This window comes from Mus caroli, chromosome 17 (genome assembly GCF_900094665.2).
Source record: "Mus caroli chromosome 17, CAROLI_EIJ_v1.1, whole genome shotgun sequence".
In the NCBI taxonomy this organism is placed as follows: domain Eukaryota; kingdom Metazoa; phylum Chordata; class Mammalia; order Rodentia; family Muridae; genus Mus; species Mus caroli.
In genome coordinates, this window is record NC_034586.1 from 23,812,364 (window position 1) to 23,832,042 (window position 19,679).

Consider the following 19,679-nt stretch of genomic DNA (forward strand, 5'->3'; position numbering starts at 1 on the left):
AGGCCAGCCTGGTCTACAAAGTGAGTGCCAGGACAGCCAGGGCTACACAGAGAAACCCTGTCTCGAAAAACCAAAAAAAAAAAAAGAAGCACAAACCAGGCCCAGTGTCTCATTCTCTTCCTGTTACCTGCTGATCTAGATGTAGAACTCTCTTGGCTGCCTCTCCAGCACCGTGTCTGCCTGAGTGCTGCCATGCTCCCCGTCATGACAATAATGAACAAAATGAGCCTGCCCCAATGGAGTACTTTTCTTCCTAAGAGTTGTTATGGTTATGGTCTCTTCACAGCAATAGAACACTGGCTAAGACAAGGCCCTCCTGTTGACCGTCCTTCTCTTCTCCTAACCTCAGCTGGCTTGCAGCTCCTGCAGTGGGTTCTCAAACCCATGAGCCTTTGAACTCACAGACCCCAATGGTTGCCTCCCTTGCAGCTGCTCTCCAGAGCAAGTGTTCTCATGACCTTCATGATGTGCGGTCTGGACAGAATGATTGGTGCTTACCCTCTGGGGGCTGGAAGTCAGGGACCACGGGGGCCTTTAAAACAGTGGAGAAAATGTCTCCATAAGAGACCCCTTGACTCCTAAAGTGGAAGCCCCCCCCAGAATAGAGGGGGCTTCTGTTACAGAGGTTGAACATGGATGGGGACAAGGACAGGTCTATCTTGGGTGTCACTCCGCTCACAGCCTGTCAGAGGTGGAGGAGTGGACAGAAATTCCATAGTGAAGGCTCTGGGTTAGGATGGAGCTGACTCAGGATTCTGGGGACGCAGGAAAGACTTAGCTCTCCTAGGTCGGAGAGCAGAAACTTGATGAGGTATGGGGTTACTGAGCAGGTGTCTTCCTTAGCCTGAGCTGAGCAGACCTGAGGGGCTTTCAGACTGCTAGACCTAGAATCCAGTCCGAGGGGTGAGCACAGTGCATGTTTCACTATAAAGTACTGCAGACGGCATGCCCAGAGCCAGTCAGGGCTAACAGTGTGCCGTGCCGTGCCGGGCTGGTACAAGGTGAGGTCTGTGTCTCGCTGCGGCAGGACACCTTCCCTCACGCAGCCAAGCCAGCGCTTCATGTCTGCACACACTGGTCTCATGCTCCACTCTGAACATGGTGTTTATAAACTGAAGGTTACACAGATTGGTCGGTAGTTTTCAGTACAGTGTTGTTGGCCTGTTTGTTTGTTTTTTACTGTTATCTTAAGTCTGTCAGGTAACTGGATTTCTGGGAACATCAGTGAGTCTTCAGTTAGCCACCTCCCCAGCTCCCTCTGGGACCCACCCTGTGCCCCGCACACTAGCTCTCACCTGCAGCAGCACTCTGTGTGGCTTTCCTGTGACCCTGGAGAGAAGTAAAAAGAGCAAGACGGGAGGGAGGGAAGGCAGATGAGGAGGAATGAGAGCTGTAGGGAGGAAAGACATTGGTCAAGCAGATTGCCTGCGTTGGGGCTTAGGTTTTAGAATTCACCTCACTGACATCCTGCCAAGCTCTGTGACCCTGGGTAAGTTACTCAACACACACACACACACACACACACACACACACACACACACGTACGTCAGCTCCCTAGGCTTCCCTGACAGTGTTCCTGTGAGGTGAGTTGTACATGTAAACGGAGCCAGCCTTGCTGGGGCGATCTTTCCATCCCAGCTACTAGGGAGGCTGAAGCCCAGGATTTCAAGGAAAGCCTAGAGAGGGCCACAAGGCCCCCTCCCAAACCAGATGGAACGGTGGGAGAGAGAGTGGGAGAGCAAGAGGTTGAGGCAGGAGGACCAGGAGTTGAAGGCCATCCTTGGCTACATGCTGGGTTAGATGCCAGCCTGGATTATTTGAGACCTTGTTTTCAAAAGCCTTATAAGACACTCAAGCAAGCAGAAGGGCAGAATGTAGTGAGCACCTGGTGTGGGCTGTCCTTTTTTTCTAGATGGAGGAGCATGGGCCCATGCCACGGTGTGAAGTTGAGAGGCGTGCTGTTCATTTCATTCTGAAGCAGGAATGCCAGGCTGAGTGAGGCTTTATGATCACCTAAGCACAAATGTCTGTACCCCTGAGCAGGTGACTCAGTCACCTGTCCTTCCTGCGTCAGCCCACTGGACTGCTGACCAGTCAGAGTCAATCATTGTCAGAACTCTCAGGGAGATCTGCGTCCCCTGACTCAAGAGACCGTTTCTCCTGGCGGCGAGCTCCTCGATGTCACGAGGATGCACCAGTGGTTAGGAAAATGTGTGCAGCTCTATTTACCAATAATTAACTTAGAGGAGGACGGTTCATCATTAACACCTCTGTGTGTGCAAATGCACGTACTTGTGCAGTAGCAGTGTGGGGAGGGTGTGTGCCTGCCTATGTAAGAGGCCAGAGGAGGACGTCTGATTCTGATTTTCCTGCCCTGTCACTCTCTCTGCTTTATTCCCTTGAGGTTTGTCTCTGACCTGAGCCTGGCTGGTGGCTGACAAGCCCCAGCAATCCTGCCTCTCCTCCCCTCCCTCCCTCAGTGCTGGGGGGTATAGGCCATTTCTAGCTTTGCACATGGGTGCAGGTCCTAACTCAGGCCTTCCTCCCTTTTCCAGCCCTACATTTTTTGTATTATTTCTCTTTTTTGAAATGTATTTATGCCAGGCAGTGGTGGCCCACGCCTTTAATCCCAGCACTTGGGAGGCAGAGGCAGGTGGATTTGTGAGTTTGAAGCCAGCCTGGTCTACAAAGTGAGTTCCAGGACAGCCAAGGCTACACAGAGAAACATTGTCTCGAAAAAAACAAAAAACAAACAAAAAGAAAAGAAAACAAAAGAAAAATGTATTTATATTTTATTCCCATGGTGTTTTGCATGCGTGTATGTTTGTGCAAACACATGCAGTGCCAGTTGCCTGCAGAGGTCAGAAGAAGGCATCAGATTCCCTGGAACTGGAGTTACAAACAGTTGTGAGCCACCACATGGGTGCTGGGAGTTGAACCCTGATCCTCTGGAAGAACAACCAGTGCCCTTAACCACTGAGCCATCTCCCTAGACTTCATTCTTTAAGTAATTAAGGTGTGATGGTACTAGGTAGAGCCCTTCTCTGTCAGTGAGAATACAATAAAACTCACCCTGTCTGCCCCGGATGTGTGTGGTCTGCTGGGATAAGCAGTCAGATAGACACACAGCTCTGAGGGGCTTGAGCGTGGCCGAGCACAAGGGCCCTGCTCTTTAAGGAGGCCTGGGGAGGCATCACAGGCAGCTCACCTACCTGACCTTGGACAGGGCTGCTGGGGTGTGGCTGGAGAGGCAGGGGAGAGCAGGCCGTCCAGGAAATACAGAATCCTGCGAAGCATCTCTTGAAGGTGCTGCTGCCCGGTCACCATTGTGTTCCCGTCTGTCCTAGTGAGATCCCAGCAACTACCATGGCATCCACGGTCCCTTAGCAGATGGCCTCACACTGGCGTGTGCTTCTTATTTCACTGGGGAGGGTTGGTATCTCGTTAAATAAAACTTTCAGAGTAAAGCAGTTACTCAATCCCCCCCACCCCACCCCCGCCCATGGCACAGTGCATGCTGTCTCAAGCATGCAGAGAACAGCGCAGCCTCAGAGAAGTCCCACTTAGTGCCTGAGCCCTGAGACTGTTCTCCTATAAGTTGAGCAGACACTTGCCTGACATGCAGCTGAGGGTCAGAAACTTTGAAGGCTTGAGGGTCATGACATATTACTGAGAGAGGTTCAGTCACATCAGAGATGAATGTTGCAAACAGTAGTGTAAACCTATGGAAGATGTGGCTTAAAAAATTGGCTTATTTTTGAGTCCTCATAGATCATCATATTGAAGTCAGAGACTTCTTTTGCCCTGTGGCTGTGCTCCTCAGCCTGCCCTGTCTTCTGCCCCAGAGTCATGACAGCTTCCCTTTCCATTGTCATCAGCAGACAGGGTACAGGGCATGTGCTTCACCTGCCTGACCACAGTGATGGAAATCAGTGCCAAAAAGAGCACCAGGAGTTTCCAGGTAGCCATTGCCCCCCCAGAAGCCAGCCTGTCGGTGTGGGGTGGGTCTGCCCCTGGGCCTCCTCCTCTCCTAAGCTGTGTTGGGTATAGGTGTGCAGAGGTGATGTGGTGCACTGCCTTTCTTGCCCATGCAACCAGACTTACATTTCAGACTTTACTAAAGCTCCTCTAGCCAGGCAGGTAGCAAGTCCTCGGTCCTCTGCTCCCATCCAGAACAGTGCCTGCCTGCCAGTCCTCTTGTGTCTGCTGTTTTTCCCCTACAGTAGCAGTCACTGCTGTCATAGCCCTCCGTCCCCCCCCTCCCTCTTTCTCCCCCTGTGACTCCCCATTTGTGAGGACCGGTGAGACAAATTCCCTCACTGACCCGGGAGCTCACGGATTGAGCCTGGGTCCCAGGGATCCTGTCTCCTACCTGGGATCAGAGGTGCATGCCACCATGCCTGGCTTTTGCATGGGTCCTGAGTTATTCCGGCCTGTTCCACTATCCTTAAAGTTTGGCTTCACTTAGTAGTCTTGGTTCCTGCAAATGTTGCGCTGGTGGTCACTGTTGGATTGTGTCACTGTGGCTGTCAGAGTAGTTCATCTGCGGAGCCACTTAGGATACAACAATCCTATTTCTTCTTCACATATAACTTATTAATGACCTCTTGGTTTTCTGAATTTACTTCTAAAACCGCGGCTATACTTGTTAAATCCCTTAAGAGTTTCCCTGCGTCCCAGGCAGATTGATGTCACTGTGTCCTGCAGATATTCCCCAGCGAGCTGAGTCCCTGGGCCTGCTTTCCCGGCTACCCATCTTCCCTTTTCTCACCGCCCACGTGTTCTGTAGAACAGTGTGTCCTCCAGTGTTCTTCCTGAGAAGGCGTGGGGGTCAAGTTTGAGATCTTGGGTGTCTAAAAGCACTATACGGTTTGAGCATTGAGAGTAATGTGTCTCCTGGAGAGGTCTAGGCTGGGAGTGATGTCACCTCAGGAGTTGCTCTTGTGTTTAGTGTTGCCTTCCCATACCCAAGCTTTCCTTGGTGCCCAGGATCCCTGTCTGTCATTTGTAACTGTGTACGTGAGGCTAAGAAGCTGATTGGACACTGTGCAACGGCTAGGAGAGCTTGTCAGAGATACTCTGTATAGTGGTACAGGGCAAAAAAAAAAAAACAAAAAACCAGATCTGCAGCTCCTGACTGTGGAGTCATTGTGTCTCCTAAAACTAATCTGGCAGCTTCCTGTTGGTTGTGGAAGGCCAAGTGGGCCATGGGGCAGGATCCGCCCCTTGGAGATGAAGGCTTCTTCTAGGAAGATGGCCCAGTGGGTAAAGCCCTTGTGTGCAAGGACAGGGACCTGAGTTCCGGTCCCCAGCATCACATCAAATCTGGGAGTGGTGGTGCACACCTGGGACTGGGGGTGCGAAGACAGGCCCTAGGGACTCACTGGCCAAACAGCCCAACTGAACCCGTGAATCCCTGGTCCAATCCATATGAAGAGCAAGAGAGGAAGACCTGCTGTGGGTTTCTGGCCTCCCTGTGTGTAACCAAGTACATGAGCCTGTGCATGCATGCACTCATGTTCACACTAAGTGAAGACTTTCATCAGTACCTTTCCAGCTCCTAGCATGCCTTCTGTGCAGGGCCACGATTCACATGTTAACACATGTGAGCAGCCCCCTGACCAGGACTTGCTGGGCAGACCTCACTCACCAAATGTGATGTGTTGTGTTCACAAAGTCTACTCATTGTAGCTCTAGCTCAGCTTGCAGGTGTGACTGTGCTGTGGGAAACAAGGACGAAGAAGCTTGGAGGTGAGGGTCAGAGCCAGAGACAGTCCACGCCTTCCTGTACTCCCTTGCCATCTTCAAGGTTTTCAGAGGCCCTGTCTAAATGTAGGTGCTTCCGAGGCATAGGGCAAGGCTGCTTCAACAGCAAACGGCTTTGATACACAGTAGGTTGTGAATCTGGCTCAAGTTTCTGGAAATGTTGAGTGATGAAAGTCTTGAAGCAACCGTGTGAGCAAGTGGTTCAGATAGTGTGCCTGCCACGTGGTGGGAACAGTTGCTGTGGACAGAGCCTAGACCCCTAACCTAGGCCTAAAGCTGTCCCAAGGATGCTAATACGCTAGACTGCTCCAAGGTTGCAGAGAGTCATCTTAGGTTTATCCTGCTGGTCAGGGCAGGAAGTGCGGCTTAGCAGAACCTCCCGAACTTTGTATAGGAATGTTCTGGACTGTCTTAGAGCCCCGCCCCCACCTCCATTAGACTCACTGTGTTTGTGGGTGAGCAGCCTTTGGGACTCGCTGCTTGAGGACAGCCGCAGGGAGGAAGACTAGGATTTGTAAATAGCTCTTTTCTTGAGCTGCCAAAAAGGAAGAGCGTTGGGTGGAGAGGATGTGACTGCCATCCTGTCCAGAGCTAAAATCCAAACAGGGAGGTCATAGGTCTCCTTCCCATAGTGGAGTTCATTTGCTTGGTCTCTTCCCTGGACCCCAAAATCTTTAGGTCAGAGAAAAATAGCTGGGGAGGCTGGGGGTGCGCCATGTCCTTGTCAACTGCTGGGGTTTTGAGGGAGTGTGATGCTGGTGTAATCACCGCTGCAGTCCTGCTGGGGGCTGTTGCTCTTGGTGTAGTAGGAGGTAGTCAGCGCCTGTTGGGTTGCTGAGCTAGCGAGGCTGCTTCTTGCTACTTCCCATCTCCCTTACGGCATTTCTGTAAGAACCAAAAGCACTCTGAAGGGGTGCCAAGGGCTGCCTAACTGTTGCTTCCAGCCTCTCATTGACCTGGCTTGTGACTCGCTTTTAGATGCTAATGGGATGTTTTATACTAGACTCCCTTGTAGGAGCCCCCTCTTTCCTTGATTTTTCACATCATTTCCTTTCTATCCTCCTGTTATCAAGTACAGTTAGGCAAGCTGGTTTTGGAAATGGAAGGAGTGGAGGGGTCCAGGCTTCATGGTGGACAGGGTCAGCATGTGCTTCGGGCTTACTGTCTGGCCTTCTTCACCTTGTTTGTCAATGACAGAATAGCTCCAATGTCAAATCACAGATGTCTCACACTTTCCATTTCCTGTTAACTCACTTAACTGCCAAGTATGAAGCACGTGGAAGTATGAAGTGCATTTCCAGTGTCTCGAAATGTACGTGTTGTAGAAGGACTCACAAAGCTCCTCCCTCACGGTAACACTTCAGACGCTGCATCTGAGTGAATCTGTACGGTGCTTGTGCCTGGCACATTACATTCAGTGTATGGCCCTCCAGATTCGTTTATTCTGTTGCAAATGATGGGATTTCCCTTCCTTTTCAAGGGTGAGTAATATTCTACTTTCTTTTCCTGCTCACCAGTTAAAGGACCCTCCTGCCGATTCTGGGTCTTGGCTACTATAACACAGCCCTAAGTGTGGGCATGCTCATCGCTCTCCGGTCATTGCTTTGGGTAGATGTTCATACAAGGTAGTGGTTGCTGGATCATGGCGCCCCCATGTTGCTTTCTGTGAGGCTGAGTTCACATTCCCAGCAGCAGTGTCGAGGCCGTGCTTGACGTCCTTAACAGCTCCTACCTTTCATCTTTTGCAGTGGCTGTTCTGACAGACATGCAGTAAAGTCAAGTAGGTTTCAGTGAGCTGAAAGCATGTGAGAGGTGGACCTCGCTGAAATATGCGTGCCCCGTCTTAGAAATGCACAGGACGCACATGCTCTGAGAGTGTGTGGGCGCAGACAAGTGCTCACCAGGAACTGCTCTTAGTGGTGGCCTGGAGACACTGTAGAGTGCTGAGCACTGCCTCCATGCATTTCCTTAAGACTTAGTGACATAGGGTAGTTCTCATCTCCCCATTGACCATTTGTAAGTCTTGAATAAAATAGCCCGGTATCCCAGCTTCAAGGGGGTGGGAGGCAGAAGCAGAGTGATCAGGGGTTCAGTTCATTCTGGGCGGAGTGAGGCTCTCTCTGTAAAGACATGTTTCCCTGCCCTCTGCCCATCTTTAGATCAGTTTGTTTCCTCACAGTCAGCCGCATCCTCCTGTTTATGTTAGCATTGTCTCAGGTGCAGTGTGCAGGTGCAGGCGCTTTCTCCCTCACCTAGGGTTCTTCTCTGCAGGTTGTTTCCATGGCTGCTCAGGCCCCCAGCAGGCTGTTAGGAACACCTCTGCCTCCCTGTGTCCCTTCTTCCCATAAAAGCCCTGACGTGAGAGCACAGTGTGACTGTCTTCGTTCTGAGTGCCATGGTCACTGGAGGCATGGAGGCAGTGCTCAGCACTCTACAGTGTCTCCAGGCCACCACTAAGAGCAGTTCCTGGTGAGCACTTGTCTGCGCCCACACACTCTCAGAGCATGTGCGTCCTGTGCATTTCTAAGACGGGGCACACATATTTCAGCGAGGTCCACCTCTCACATGCTTTCAGCTCACTGCGCTCATGTCAGAGCATAGGGGCCCAGCTTTCCTCTCTGCATCGTTACTGGCTGTGTCGTACTTCGTTTTGTGGGTGGATGTACTGGCATCCCCACTGCTTGCCTACGATGTGCTTGGGCATGTAGACTCTTCCTCTGCTGGTAAATCTGTGCGCATGTACAAATGTTTCCATTGGACAGTTGCCTGGAAGTGGAGTTGCTGGCTCAAAGTGAATGCTATTTTTGGTTTTGATAAATGCTGCCAAATTGTCTTCCCAAAGGACCTTACTAACTTAAACTTATACCAGTTGTCCTACTTGGGATTTTACTTCTGTGAACAGACACCATGACCAAGGCAACTCTTATAAGGATAACAGTTTAATTGGGGCTGGCTTACAGATTCAGAGGTTCAGTCCATTATCATCAAGGTAGGAACATGACAGCATCCAGGCAGGCATGGTGCAGGAGGAGCTGAGAGTTCTCCATCTTCATTTAAGACTGCTAGCAGAATACTGGCTTCCAGGCAGCTAGGGTGAGGGTCTTAAAGTCCACACCCCACAGTGACACACCACTTCAACAAGGCCACACCTCCTAACAGTGCCACTCCCTGGACCTAGCATGTTCATACCACCACAGCAGTGGTGTGTTTGCCTTCAAACACTTGATAATCTCATTCTACTCTGTTGATCTGATAGGCAGAAAATCAGACATAACAGGTATACCCTGTCGTCTTTTTGGCTGTATCGACTTTCTACCTTTCAGGACTAGCTCATCAAGGGGCTAAGGAGACAGCTCAAGTCAGTAAAATGTTTGGCTGTGCAATCATGAGGCCCTGTATTCAGTACCCAGTGCCCACACAGAAGCTGGGTGTGGTGACACACATTATAATCCCAGTGGGTAGGATTGGCAGGCAGCTCGAGGGGGCTTGCTGGCCAGCCCATCTAGCCAACACGGAAGGTTGGCCTCTGTGGCTCCCTCCATGAATTTCTCAGAAAGCCAAATGTGACTGTTCATGTGCTTGGGGGGTGGAGGTGGGCCTGCGAGCTTGAGGCCAGCCTGGATGCATAATACCCCACCCCAAAACAAGAAAGCAAAGGAGAAAAAAAATGTCCATTGGATACTTAGGTGTGAGGTCGTTCCTTACTCTGTAGGGCTGGGTTGATTCGTGAGGCATGAGGGCTTCCGTCCTGTCACTTCATTGGCCTTCAGGATGTTTGGAGGGGCAGTGGGGTGGCAGAGCAAAGACAGTGCTTGTTCTGGAGCCCAAGGAGAGAAGCATCCCTACAACTGTCCTCTGACCTCTGCAGATGGCTGTGGTACACATACCCTGACCTACAATTCAGTTAACGATGTTTTAAAGGTTCAGGCAAAGGATGAAATGAACTCAGCTGCCAGTCCAGTGTCCTGATCATTGCTTCTTACAGGTTCTTTCTCAACAAAACCTACTGTATTTATGATTTTGGTTGTTGTTTACGCTTGCTATGGTCTCTTCTCTGTCTTATTCGGAGGGGTGGTAGGGTGATGGATGGCTCTGCTGGTGCAGTAGTTATGATGGGGCTTGTTTCCAAAGTGTTCCAGTAGCCGTGCTGCTACAAGCCACACCCAGGCTTGAAGGCGGTGCACCTAGACCATTGCACTGTGGAGTCCCAAGTCCCAAATAACGATTGGATAAGGAGGTGCTCACTGGTTAAGAACATCGGATGCTCTTACAGAGAACCTGTGTTCAGTTCCCAGATACACGTGGTATCTCACAACCACCATAACTTCAGTTCCACAGAACTTGATACTCTGTGAGTGCCTACTCATGGACCTTCCTAGATCCATGCAGGCAAGACACGCATACACATAAAACAACTCTAAGACAACCAGAATGTGATCTGCTGGTGTTAATGAGTAGGCAGCACTGAGATTATCCAGTTACTGTGGCACTGAAAGGCAGAACCTTTGGAGGGGCCTCACAGACACAGACGTGAAAATTCAAGTGTTGGGTTCTGAGTAGACAGAGCCACACAGTGTGTACCAGCCAGGTCCTCACAGGTGGCAACAGATAAGGTCACCCCAAGAACGAGAGCAGCTTAATATAGAAGCTGTAACAACCATGTGTTGAAGTCATCCAGCATGAAAGCTGGTTATTTTTATAGCTGCAGAAAATGCATTTTAATTAAACAACTATTCCTGATAACACTTTAAAGACAAAAGAGTGGGATATAGCTCAGTGACAGCTTGACTGAGACTCTGGGCTTGATCCCTAAAACCATAAAAAGTTAAATGTTTTTAATGTTTTAAGACAGGTTGTGTACCTCCAACCGCCAGTACTGGCGGGATCAGAGACAACCGAGGCGGACTCTGATTTTGTTAAGTCGGAATTAGGGCTTTGCAAGTCGAATGTTTCCCTATTATGGTGTTTCTCTTGGGGGATCAGACCTGCAAGCTATAGATTTTGTCAGTGTACGAAGACACCCGTGGATAAGATGGACTGGTTTACCAGTGTCCACCAGAGACTGACTCAGGAATCTCTCATGGAAAAATGATATGTATTAACTGGACGCTGCCCGCACATGCTCCCAGGTGTTGGTAACCACCTTTTGGTTGCTCATGATTAATAAGGTGTGACTGGGGTGCAAACAGGTCTTTGTTTCTGTTGTTTTCTTTTCTTTTGCTTTTGAGACAAAGTCTCTATGTAGCCTCGGCTATCCTGGAACTCACCATATAGACCAAGCTGGCTTTGAACTCAAGATATCCACTTGCCTCTGCCTCTGCCTCTCCGCCTCTCCGCCTCTCCGCCTCTCTCTGCCCCTCTCTGCCCCTCTCTGCCCCTCAGCCCCCTCTGCCCCTCTGCCCCTCTGCCTCTTAGTATTGAGATCAAAGGTGTGTGTCACTATGCTTGGCCTTCTGCAACCAGATTTGAGACTGTATTGTTTGGGTTGCAGTGATAGACAAAGGGCTGTGCATGTTCAGCAGAGGTGCATCTTCATGCCTGTTTCAGGCTACAGTAGTTGAGCCTGTTACTGCAGATCCACTCCTCCCTTAAGCCAACTGTGGTTTTGAAGGAAGGAGACACAATCTGGTTTGTGTCTCAGCTCAATGTATCCTAGTGTGTTTTTGACAGTCAGGTGCTGCTTTGGTCTGTGATCTGTACTGAGGTAGCTCCTGGCTTCACTCATCAGAACGGAGTGGTGCTCGCACCCATGCCTGGCTGGGTTGTTTGGTTTTGTGCTGTTTGGGTGACATCTGGGTTGGTTGGGAGTATTCAGAGGGCTAAGTTCCAAACTGAGTAAATGATGCAGCCCAGGTGGGCCAGCAGAGGTGGAACTGGCCCCTGGGTGACAGTATGGCCTTCACATAGGCTTGAATCTCCTCTAGGTGGTGTGCACCCGCTGTCTGCACGAGTAGTCTTCGGACGCCTCTGGTTTGGTTATTTACTACACCATATGCCAGCCGTCTCTGACCTGGCTGTGACTTCAGCCTTTAAAATCTCTCTCTGTCCTTTCAGCATGTGGAGAGGGCCGAACGTGAACTGCGTAGATAGCACCGGCTACACGCCGCTACACCACGCTGCTTTGAATGGACACAGGTAAGTACCAGGGGCTCCTCCCTGCCCACCCTGCGGAGCCCAGCTCAGGAGTCTCCATCTCCTATGAGGCTGCCTAGTCGAGGCACTGCGCACAGAGAGAAGCAGACAGCACAGTGTGGGCAGAGACCTGGTTTCTCTTCTGTGAACCATGATGCTCCATTTCTACCCCCAGCCCCAGAGAAGTCTTAGACAGAAGTGAATTTCACCTTCTCTCCTGGAGGCCCTTCCTGTGGAGGGCTCTAGCATCACACACGCCATGCCGGGACTGTGATGAGCCCACTCAGGATGGCAGAGCACACAGACACTGGCACCGCATTGTGTCCACCCCGGTGAACCCAGGAGGTGGAAGGCCTCTTAAGTCTGAGGAGGCCATCAGAACTTGAGTGGGAAGGTGGTGTGAGAGCTTCCTGGAGAAGCTGGGCTCCGGGGAGCAGAGAGTCATCAGTGGACCGACGCCCGAGGCTCAGCGCAGCACAGGCAGAAGTCATGGGGCACGAAGTGGGTTTGCCCAGATGCGGAAGAACAGAAACCAGGGGGACAGGAAAAATAGTGTGCCGAGTGGGAAGCAGAGTCCAAAGGGGAAGAGCTGCATGGGTGTGGCCTAGTGAGCCCAAGCCATGAACCCCTCATTTTACATTGTAATGAGCAAGGAATGGGCCCACCCCACCTTTCAGGATTCTGTTACTTGTCCAGTTTGTGGTCAAGCTGAAGGCCCACCATGCAGGGTCCACCGTGAGAGTTTGCTCCAGCGTTGACCTTTTCTCAGTTTGGAGCATGAACACTGTGTCTTTTCTAAAACAACCCTAAAGGTAAAATCCAGGGCCAGGATGATGGGCCAGCAGATAAAGCACTTGCTGTGTTCCAGGTGACCTGAGTTTGATCCCTTGGACCCACAAGGTAGATGTAGAGAAATGGCTTCCAAAGATTATCTGACTTCTGCGTGTGTGCACACAAAGTAAAAAAAAAAAAAAAATACACTGAGAACCCTCTCAAGTAGTCTGGAAAGTCTGAATTAATGTGAACCCTCAACTCTAAGTTTGTTAGCCAGGCTCCTCCCCAGGGCCTGTCTGTGTCCACAGGGCGGGTTTTCATTGGCTTGTGTGCCTGGGGATAATTACACGTGCGTGTCCACTTCATTAGCAGTGTGGACCCTCTGTGTGTCTGATGTCTGTGACATTGATTTTGCTCTGTCCTCTTTCAGCTCCCACACCCAAGGCATTGGAGTAGGTAGCAAAGGGACCTCACCTGTCTGGTGTAACCGCCTTTATGTAAATTCTACCCCTGCATGCTAAATAAGTATCCCAAGGTGGGGAGTAATGCACAGTTCAGACAAGGGGTCCAGACATTTTCAAAGTTACAGGACATAGATGGATTATCAAAAAAGGGAGGTGAGTCACTGGTCATGGTGAGTCAGCCACCTAGCAGCCACATGCTAGCTGTGGACATTAGAGGGAGAAGCCCAGGCAGTGACCTCAGGGGAGGCTAGCCATCGAGAGGCGGGGTCAGAAAGCAGTTTGCGGTACACGCATGGGAAGACCCACGAGCTCATGAATGGCTTTTGCTTTCTAGGGATGTGGTCGAGGTCCTTCTAAGGAACGACGCACTGACCAACGTTGCTGACTCTAAAGGCTGCTACCCGCTGCACTTGGCAGCGTGGAAAGGAGACGCCCAGATAGTACGTCTGCTCATCCAGCAAGGGCCCTCGCACACCAGAGTCAACGAACAGGTCGGGAGAGTGAGAGTGACCTCCCTCTGCACGCCCTGGCCTCATGCACTCAGGGTTCCTCTGCTCCCTAGACATGACCTCTCTCCCTCATCAGGAGGAGTGGGGGCCATGTTCTGGAGGCTGCATCTTGTTTGTCTGTTTTCCCTCATCAGGAGGAGTGGGGGACCATGTTCTGGAGGCTGCATCTTGTTTGTCTGTTTTTTGTTTTCAAGACAGAGTTTCTCTGTGCAGCCCTGGCTGTTCTGGAACTTACTCTGTAGACCAGACTGGCCTTGAACCCAACAGATCCACCTGCCTCTGCCTCCCAAGTGCTGGGATTAAAGGCATGCGCCACCTTGTCCAGCAGGAGGATACATTTTTGTGCAGTTGACTCATGAAGATTTGTACTAAAATTTCATACACATGCATGCACACACACACACACACACACACACACACACACACACACACACACAGAGACTCACAGTATAAAAGTTGATGCAAATCTTTTGAAATTATGTAGAGTTAGTTTTAAACCGGAGAGATTACATAATTATAATTTCTGCTTATGCCATCAACATGCAGCGAGCACAGCTTGCCAGCATTAGTCAGTGCTGTGTGAGCGATCCTGTTACTTTACAGACATCACAATGCGCAGAGCTGAAAGAATTTGTGCTGATGCTGAAAAAAATCCTACAGATGCGGGTCAGAGTGATCCAGTGGTATGGAGATCACTTCCTGTGTCCTCCAACACCACTCTGAGGGCAAGCATATGCCGAAAAGGAAAGAGAGAAGAGAACCACCCAAAACCTCACAAGGCCTCTGCACTTGAGTGCTCTTGGGATAGCCTCTCTGTTCCCTGGAGACATGTTCAGTGACAAAGTTTCCTGGGATGTCCATATCTGGGCTTTGGCCCCGCTGCTTTGGCTGCACTAAGCTGCTCCTGAGTGAGTGCAGGGCTGTCCCCGTCAGGACACAGCCCCAGAGGCCTGCTCCTCTCTGTAGAGTAGATGCGGTTCATCCTCAGAACTTGGGACACCACCCGGCAAGTCCACTCACCAGCAAGACCCACACAGGTTTCCACTGAGCTACCAGAGGGACACCACCCGGGTCCCAGAGGCCTCCATTTGGAGACTGGGTGTAGGCAGTGGTCAGTCAGTCCTGCATTCCTGCATGGGTGGGCTTCCAGGTAGGTGAGCAGCAGCTACTCAGACTGTCAGCGAGGATGCCTGTGTGCCGGGGTGGTGGTGGTCTTAGACTTGCCTTCTTAGCGCCTAAGTGTGATTCTCCTGATTGAAGCTGCAGCCTTCTCTCTGAAAAAAGCACACAGAGAAGCTTGCTTGGAACTAATACTCTTCAGTTTTGGAAAATGGCCACCTGCTGAAATCCTCACCTCAGCCATTTCAGCCATCATGTCTAACCCTATCTTCACCCACTTTTGCCTTGAGACATGGCTGCTTGGGGTTTTGAGCCACTTGGGTGTGCTAGCTTGTCTTGTTCACAGCTGCCTCTAGCCTGGAGTAGTCCAGGATAGGAAGGTGGTGGCCCAGTGCTTGAACACTGCAGGCAGCGGCTGGGCAGGCTGTCCAAAGAACCTGGAAGAGCACATTGAATCCAGGCAGCCGTGAGCACCGCATTGGCTTTGAAGCCACTAATGGCTGCAGAGGATGTGTGGATGCAACAGCCTCCCTGGAGCTGCTCTCGCTAGCTCGCTCTGTCAGCTGCCCGAGCTCAGATCTAGGTTGTCCTAACATTGGGCCACAGGGCTAGTATTGCTTTGAGATATTTCGTCCGCTTTGTCATCACTTTGTCTTTTCCTCTCCTTTTTGTAGAATGCTCTTGAGATCAAAGAACTCAAAAAGTACGGCCCCTTTGACCCTTATATCAATGCCAAGGTGTGTACCTCACGGCCAGGACCCCCATGTCGTCTTGCATCTCTCCATGCTGCCCTTCCACTGTGGCCCTCTGTCCTTCTCCTTGGGCTCCTCTTCATCACCCTCGAGCTGCCTGCTTCGCCTGCTTCAGCCCATCTGCTTTTGGCTTGTCTAGGGAAACCACAACACTGTGGGCCGAGGCCTTAGCTTTAAAACTGTGCAATCCTGGAAAGGTTGGGACCATCTGATGCAGCAAGAGTAGGAAGTAGAACCACACCGTAAGCCTACTGTATGTTTGCAACTTGTATAGTCCTAAGAGGGCCATCAAACAAATCAACTGGCATTTCAATAAGCACAGAAAATGATCGCTGCTTGGAATCAAAGCCTTCTCCTTTTCCTCTGTTCTCCAGATGTCTTTGGAAGTAGGATCTTGCCTTTCAGGTTTCCGTAGCTATGGTGGTGATGTGGGGGACAAGACTTGGGTGACCTCATGCTGTTCTCTCAGAAGCTGCTGCAGTTGCAGCCCTCTCTTCCTGGTGTGTGCCTCTCCGCAGGGTGCTTCCTGGCCAAGCCAGTCTCCAGCATCTCTTCTCTTTCTGCCCTGTTGGTCCTGGAGGGCTCTGAATCAGGAGCTGCAGAGCACCGGCCTGGTGACTGGGCAGCAGTGGTTTGCTGGACCTACCTGGACAGCCACTGTCTCACCAGGAGGCATCTCCATAAAGAGGCAGGGCTTAGTAGTTGGTGGGTGTGGCTTCTTGGTAATCTGTGTTTTACTCGATGAATTTTAGGCTGATGTGCATGTACATGCTTTTTTCCCTCTTTGTCTCTGTCTCTCCCTTCTGTCTGTCTGTCTGTCTGCTCCCCCATGTCCATGTGTATGAGTGGTGTGTGTGTGTGTGTGTGTGTGTGTGTGTGTGTGTGTGTGTGTAGTGTGCGTGTGTGTGTGTATGTGTGGTGTGTGTGTGTGTGTGTGTGTGTGTGTGTGTGTGTGTGTGTGTAGGGAGAAGGCCAGAGGTCAATGTTTAACATCTTCCTCAATCTCTCTCTACTGTAATTTTTGAGGAGGGGCTCTCACTGAGGCTGGAACTTGCTGATTGGCTAGACTGGCTGGCATTGAGTCCCCAGGACCCCCTCCCTAGTGCTGGAGTGCTCACTGCCATGTTGTGACTTAGACATGGATGCTGGAGATCCCAGTTTGCACCCCTGTATTTGTGGCCAGGCTCTCCCAGCCGAGCTGTCTCCCCAGTTCGGAAGCTGCTCTCTGGCCTAGACACTAATTGTCCTGGTCCGTGCTCTGTGCTTGCTCAGAATGCGGCCGTCCCAGGCAAAGGAAGCACACGGGGCTTCTAGTGTTTGCACTCGACAGGGATGCCATTGCTTTCTGTGTCTCCTGGGCTGGTTTCAGAGGCCTTGGAGAAGACAGTAACTGGTAGAGCAGCATGAGACAACTGAGCTGAGAGCGGAGACTTGCTAGCCAGGCTGTCAGCCCGAGTAAGCCATGTTCTCTTTGAGCCTTGGTTTCCTCTGTTATAAACTGGGATGTTACCAGCTTCCCTGCTGGATTGTTTTGAAGTCGCATTCATAAAGGGAAAGTGTCTGGTGGGCAATAGTGTGTTGTGATGACCTGAAGTACCTGCGCTGTTCTAAAGAGGCACTGTGTAATCAGTTTCCAGGGCTGGTGGGTGTGTAGAAAGCAGCCCAGTGTGCTCGGGCTTTGGTGGGGCCAGATTGGTTTTTAACGCTTGGACAAAAGGCTGGGCCTCTGGTTCTTGAAAGTACTTTCCCTGTTGAAAGACCCACAGCGTGAGGACTCCCCCACGTTCTGACTCAGGAGAGGCGACACCCCAAAATCACCCACAAGAAACGGTCTTGCTGCAAATTGCAAGAGGATTTTTATTCGAGAGCGTTCTCGGGCCCATGGTCATACACCACGCAGGGGTAGAGGACCATGGTGCACTGAGTAGCTGAGTGAGGGGGTATTTAAAGGAAGAAACCACAATTCATGGAGGTGGGGAGGGCGTTGTTGGAAAATACCAAAAATACCAGTTAAGAGTCACAAGGAAGTGCAAAGTCACAAGTGTCAGGTTATCTCTCAAGACAGTTTCTAAGAGCCCCTAAAGGTAGCACATTTGCATTGCAGGTTCTCATAATGGTCAGGGTGGGTCAGGGTGACTTTCTTTGAATGAACACTCTTTGAACCCAGGAAGCGGGTGGGTGGAGGAAGGAATGTCATGTCGCTATCTGTTTTATGACCAGCACCTGGAGCACTAAGCCATAAAGACCACACTTCCAAGCCTGGGCCTAAAAGCCTCGAATTTTGTTTTTACTTTGCTATACTTCTTCATTGTCAGGACAGAGAAGTAAGAGTGCAGGTCAGGGGGCTTCTGCCTGGTGATGTCCTGCGCCTGCTTCCCTTGAGGGATGCAGACAGCACCAAGGGCCAGGCTGTGTGCACTGAGGCCATGAGCCCTTCTGGAGTCAACTTGGTCTCACAAGCCTAGGCTTTGTCCTGACTGAGTGGGGTTTGACCAGCCTGGCTCATAGCTAGAAATTGCTTTACTAAAGCATCTGTGAATGCTACAACCCGCTTGGCTCAGGTACAAGCTTAGAAGTCTCAGGCACCATTTGGGGGACATTTGGATCTCCCAAGCTCTCCTGATCTTGTTCAGCACCTTTCCTTTCAACCAGTAGTCATAAGCCCGGAAAAATGAAAATCAGCCATGGCTATAGTGGACCTGTGGGAACCGTGCACCCCAGCTTCTGCTCAGTGTGGCTGTCACAAAGCAAACAGCACAGTCAGACCTGTTTTACAGTAGACCAGGTTTCTGACCATTCATGTCCCAGAGCTGGAAGAACCTTGAATTTGACCTGACTGCATCAGAAGCACCAGCAGCCACTGAAGGGAATTTCAGCTCGCACAGCCAAAGCTGTGGGCTGCAGTATGCTCTTCTTGTGCACAGCTGGAAACCTTCTACCCTCTGCTTTTCTCTTTCCATGGCAGCTGTGGCCATGGCTGGCGATGTATTTGAGAAAGCTGTTGATGTCTTGGCTCTAAAAACTTAGATTTAGTATTAACCAGCTTTTCAATGGAAATTAGAGAACAAAGACATTCCCTTAGAAAGGTGAGCATTGTGGGGCTCACCTGTAATCCTGGCCTGCAGGCTGAGGCCGAAGAATTCCTCAAAGTCTGAGGCTAGCCTAGGCTTCCTGGTGAGTGCAGGCTAGCCAGGGAGTGTCATAGAACCTTGTCTGAAAACAGCTTGGAGACCTGAGTGATACAGTCACTAAATTCAGAAAATTAAAGGTTGATGGCTAGTATTTCCTTGCCACTTGTCCTCATAGTAGGTAGTCATTCATTTCTTTTTTTTAAAAAAAAATATTTATTTTATTTATATGAGTATGCTGTTGCTGTTGTTATGCACACCAGAAGAGGGCATCAGATCCCATTACAGATGGTTGTGAGCCACCATATGGTTGCTGGGAATTGAACTCAGGACCTGTGGAAGAGCAGTCAGTGTTCTTAACCACTGAGCCATCTCTCCAGCCCAGTCACTTTTCTCCTTCCCCTTCCTCCTCCTTCTCTCTCTCCTTTCTGCATCCCCATCCCCACTACCTGTCATTCTTACCACCCATCAATCATGACACTGTTGCTCTCATGGTTAGGTTCAGGCTACACACATTGCATGGGAATGCCATAGAAGTGACACTTTCTGAGCATGTGGCTGTCTCCTTGATGACAGTGGTTTCCTCTGGAGGGCATGGGACTGAAGGTGCATCTCAGGAATCTGCTAGGCAAGCATCTACCGCTGAGTAAAATGCCCAGCCCTTGTGTCGAGACAAGTTCCCACTGTGAAGTTCAGGCTGGCCTTGAACTCACAAACTTACGAGTCTCCATCCTCCTACCTCAGACTCTTGACTGCTGGGATTATAGATGTGTCCTACCATGCGTTCTTAGACTCTTTAACAGCTTTCCTGGCCAAAGCTGAAGTTGGGCAGGTTGCCAATTATTTTTAAGCCCTACATAGTTCCTAAATGAATCTGTCTGAGGTGTACTGGTCTGAGCCAACTTCCTACCTGGAGGGAGCCCTCACTCTGTTACCTGAACAGATGGCCCTTCCTTTTTATTTCTATATTTTTCCTAATAACAAATGAAACTAATTACTGCTGGGCACCTGTTCCTGGGCTGCTGGTTACAGTTT

General features: G+C 50.6%; 1 protein-coding gene across 7 annotated transcripts in view; it reads left to right on the forward strand.

Moving 5' to 3' along the window:
- Anks1a (ankyrin repeat and sterile alpha motif domain containing 1A) overlaps positions 1 to 19,679 on the forward strand; it is a 154,280-nt gene that overhangs the window by 53,926 nt on the left and 80,675 nt on the right. For 5 of the 7 annotated variants that reach the window (XM_021185968.2, XM_021185969.2, XM_021185972.1 and 2 more), the window contains exons 2-4: positions 11,821 to 11,901; positions 13,471 to 13,627; positions 15,439 to 15,501. In XM_021185968.2, the coding sequence (XP_021041627.1) occupies positions 11,821 to 11,901; positions 13,471 to 13,627; positions 15,439 to 15,501 (301 nt within the window). The remainder of the gene's footprint in view (positions 1 to 11,820; positions 11,902 to 13,470; positions 13,628 to 15,438; positions 15,502 to 19,679) is intronic. The other 2 variants (XM_021185970.2, XM_021185973.2) reach the window with 1 other exon arrangement.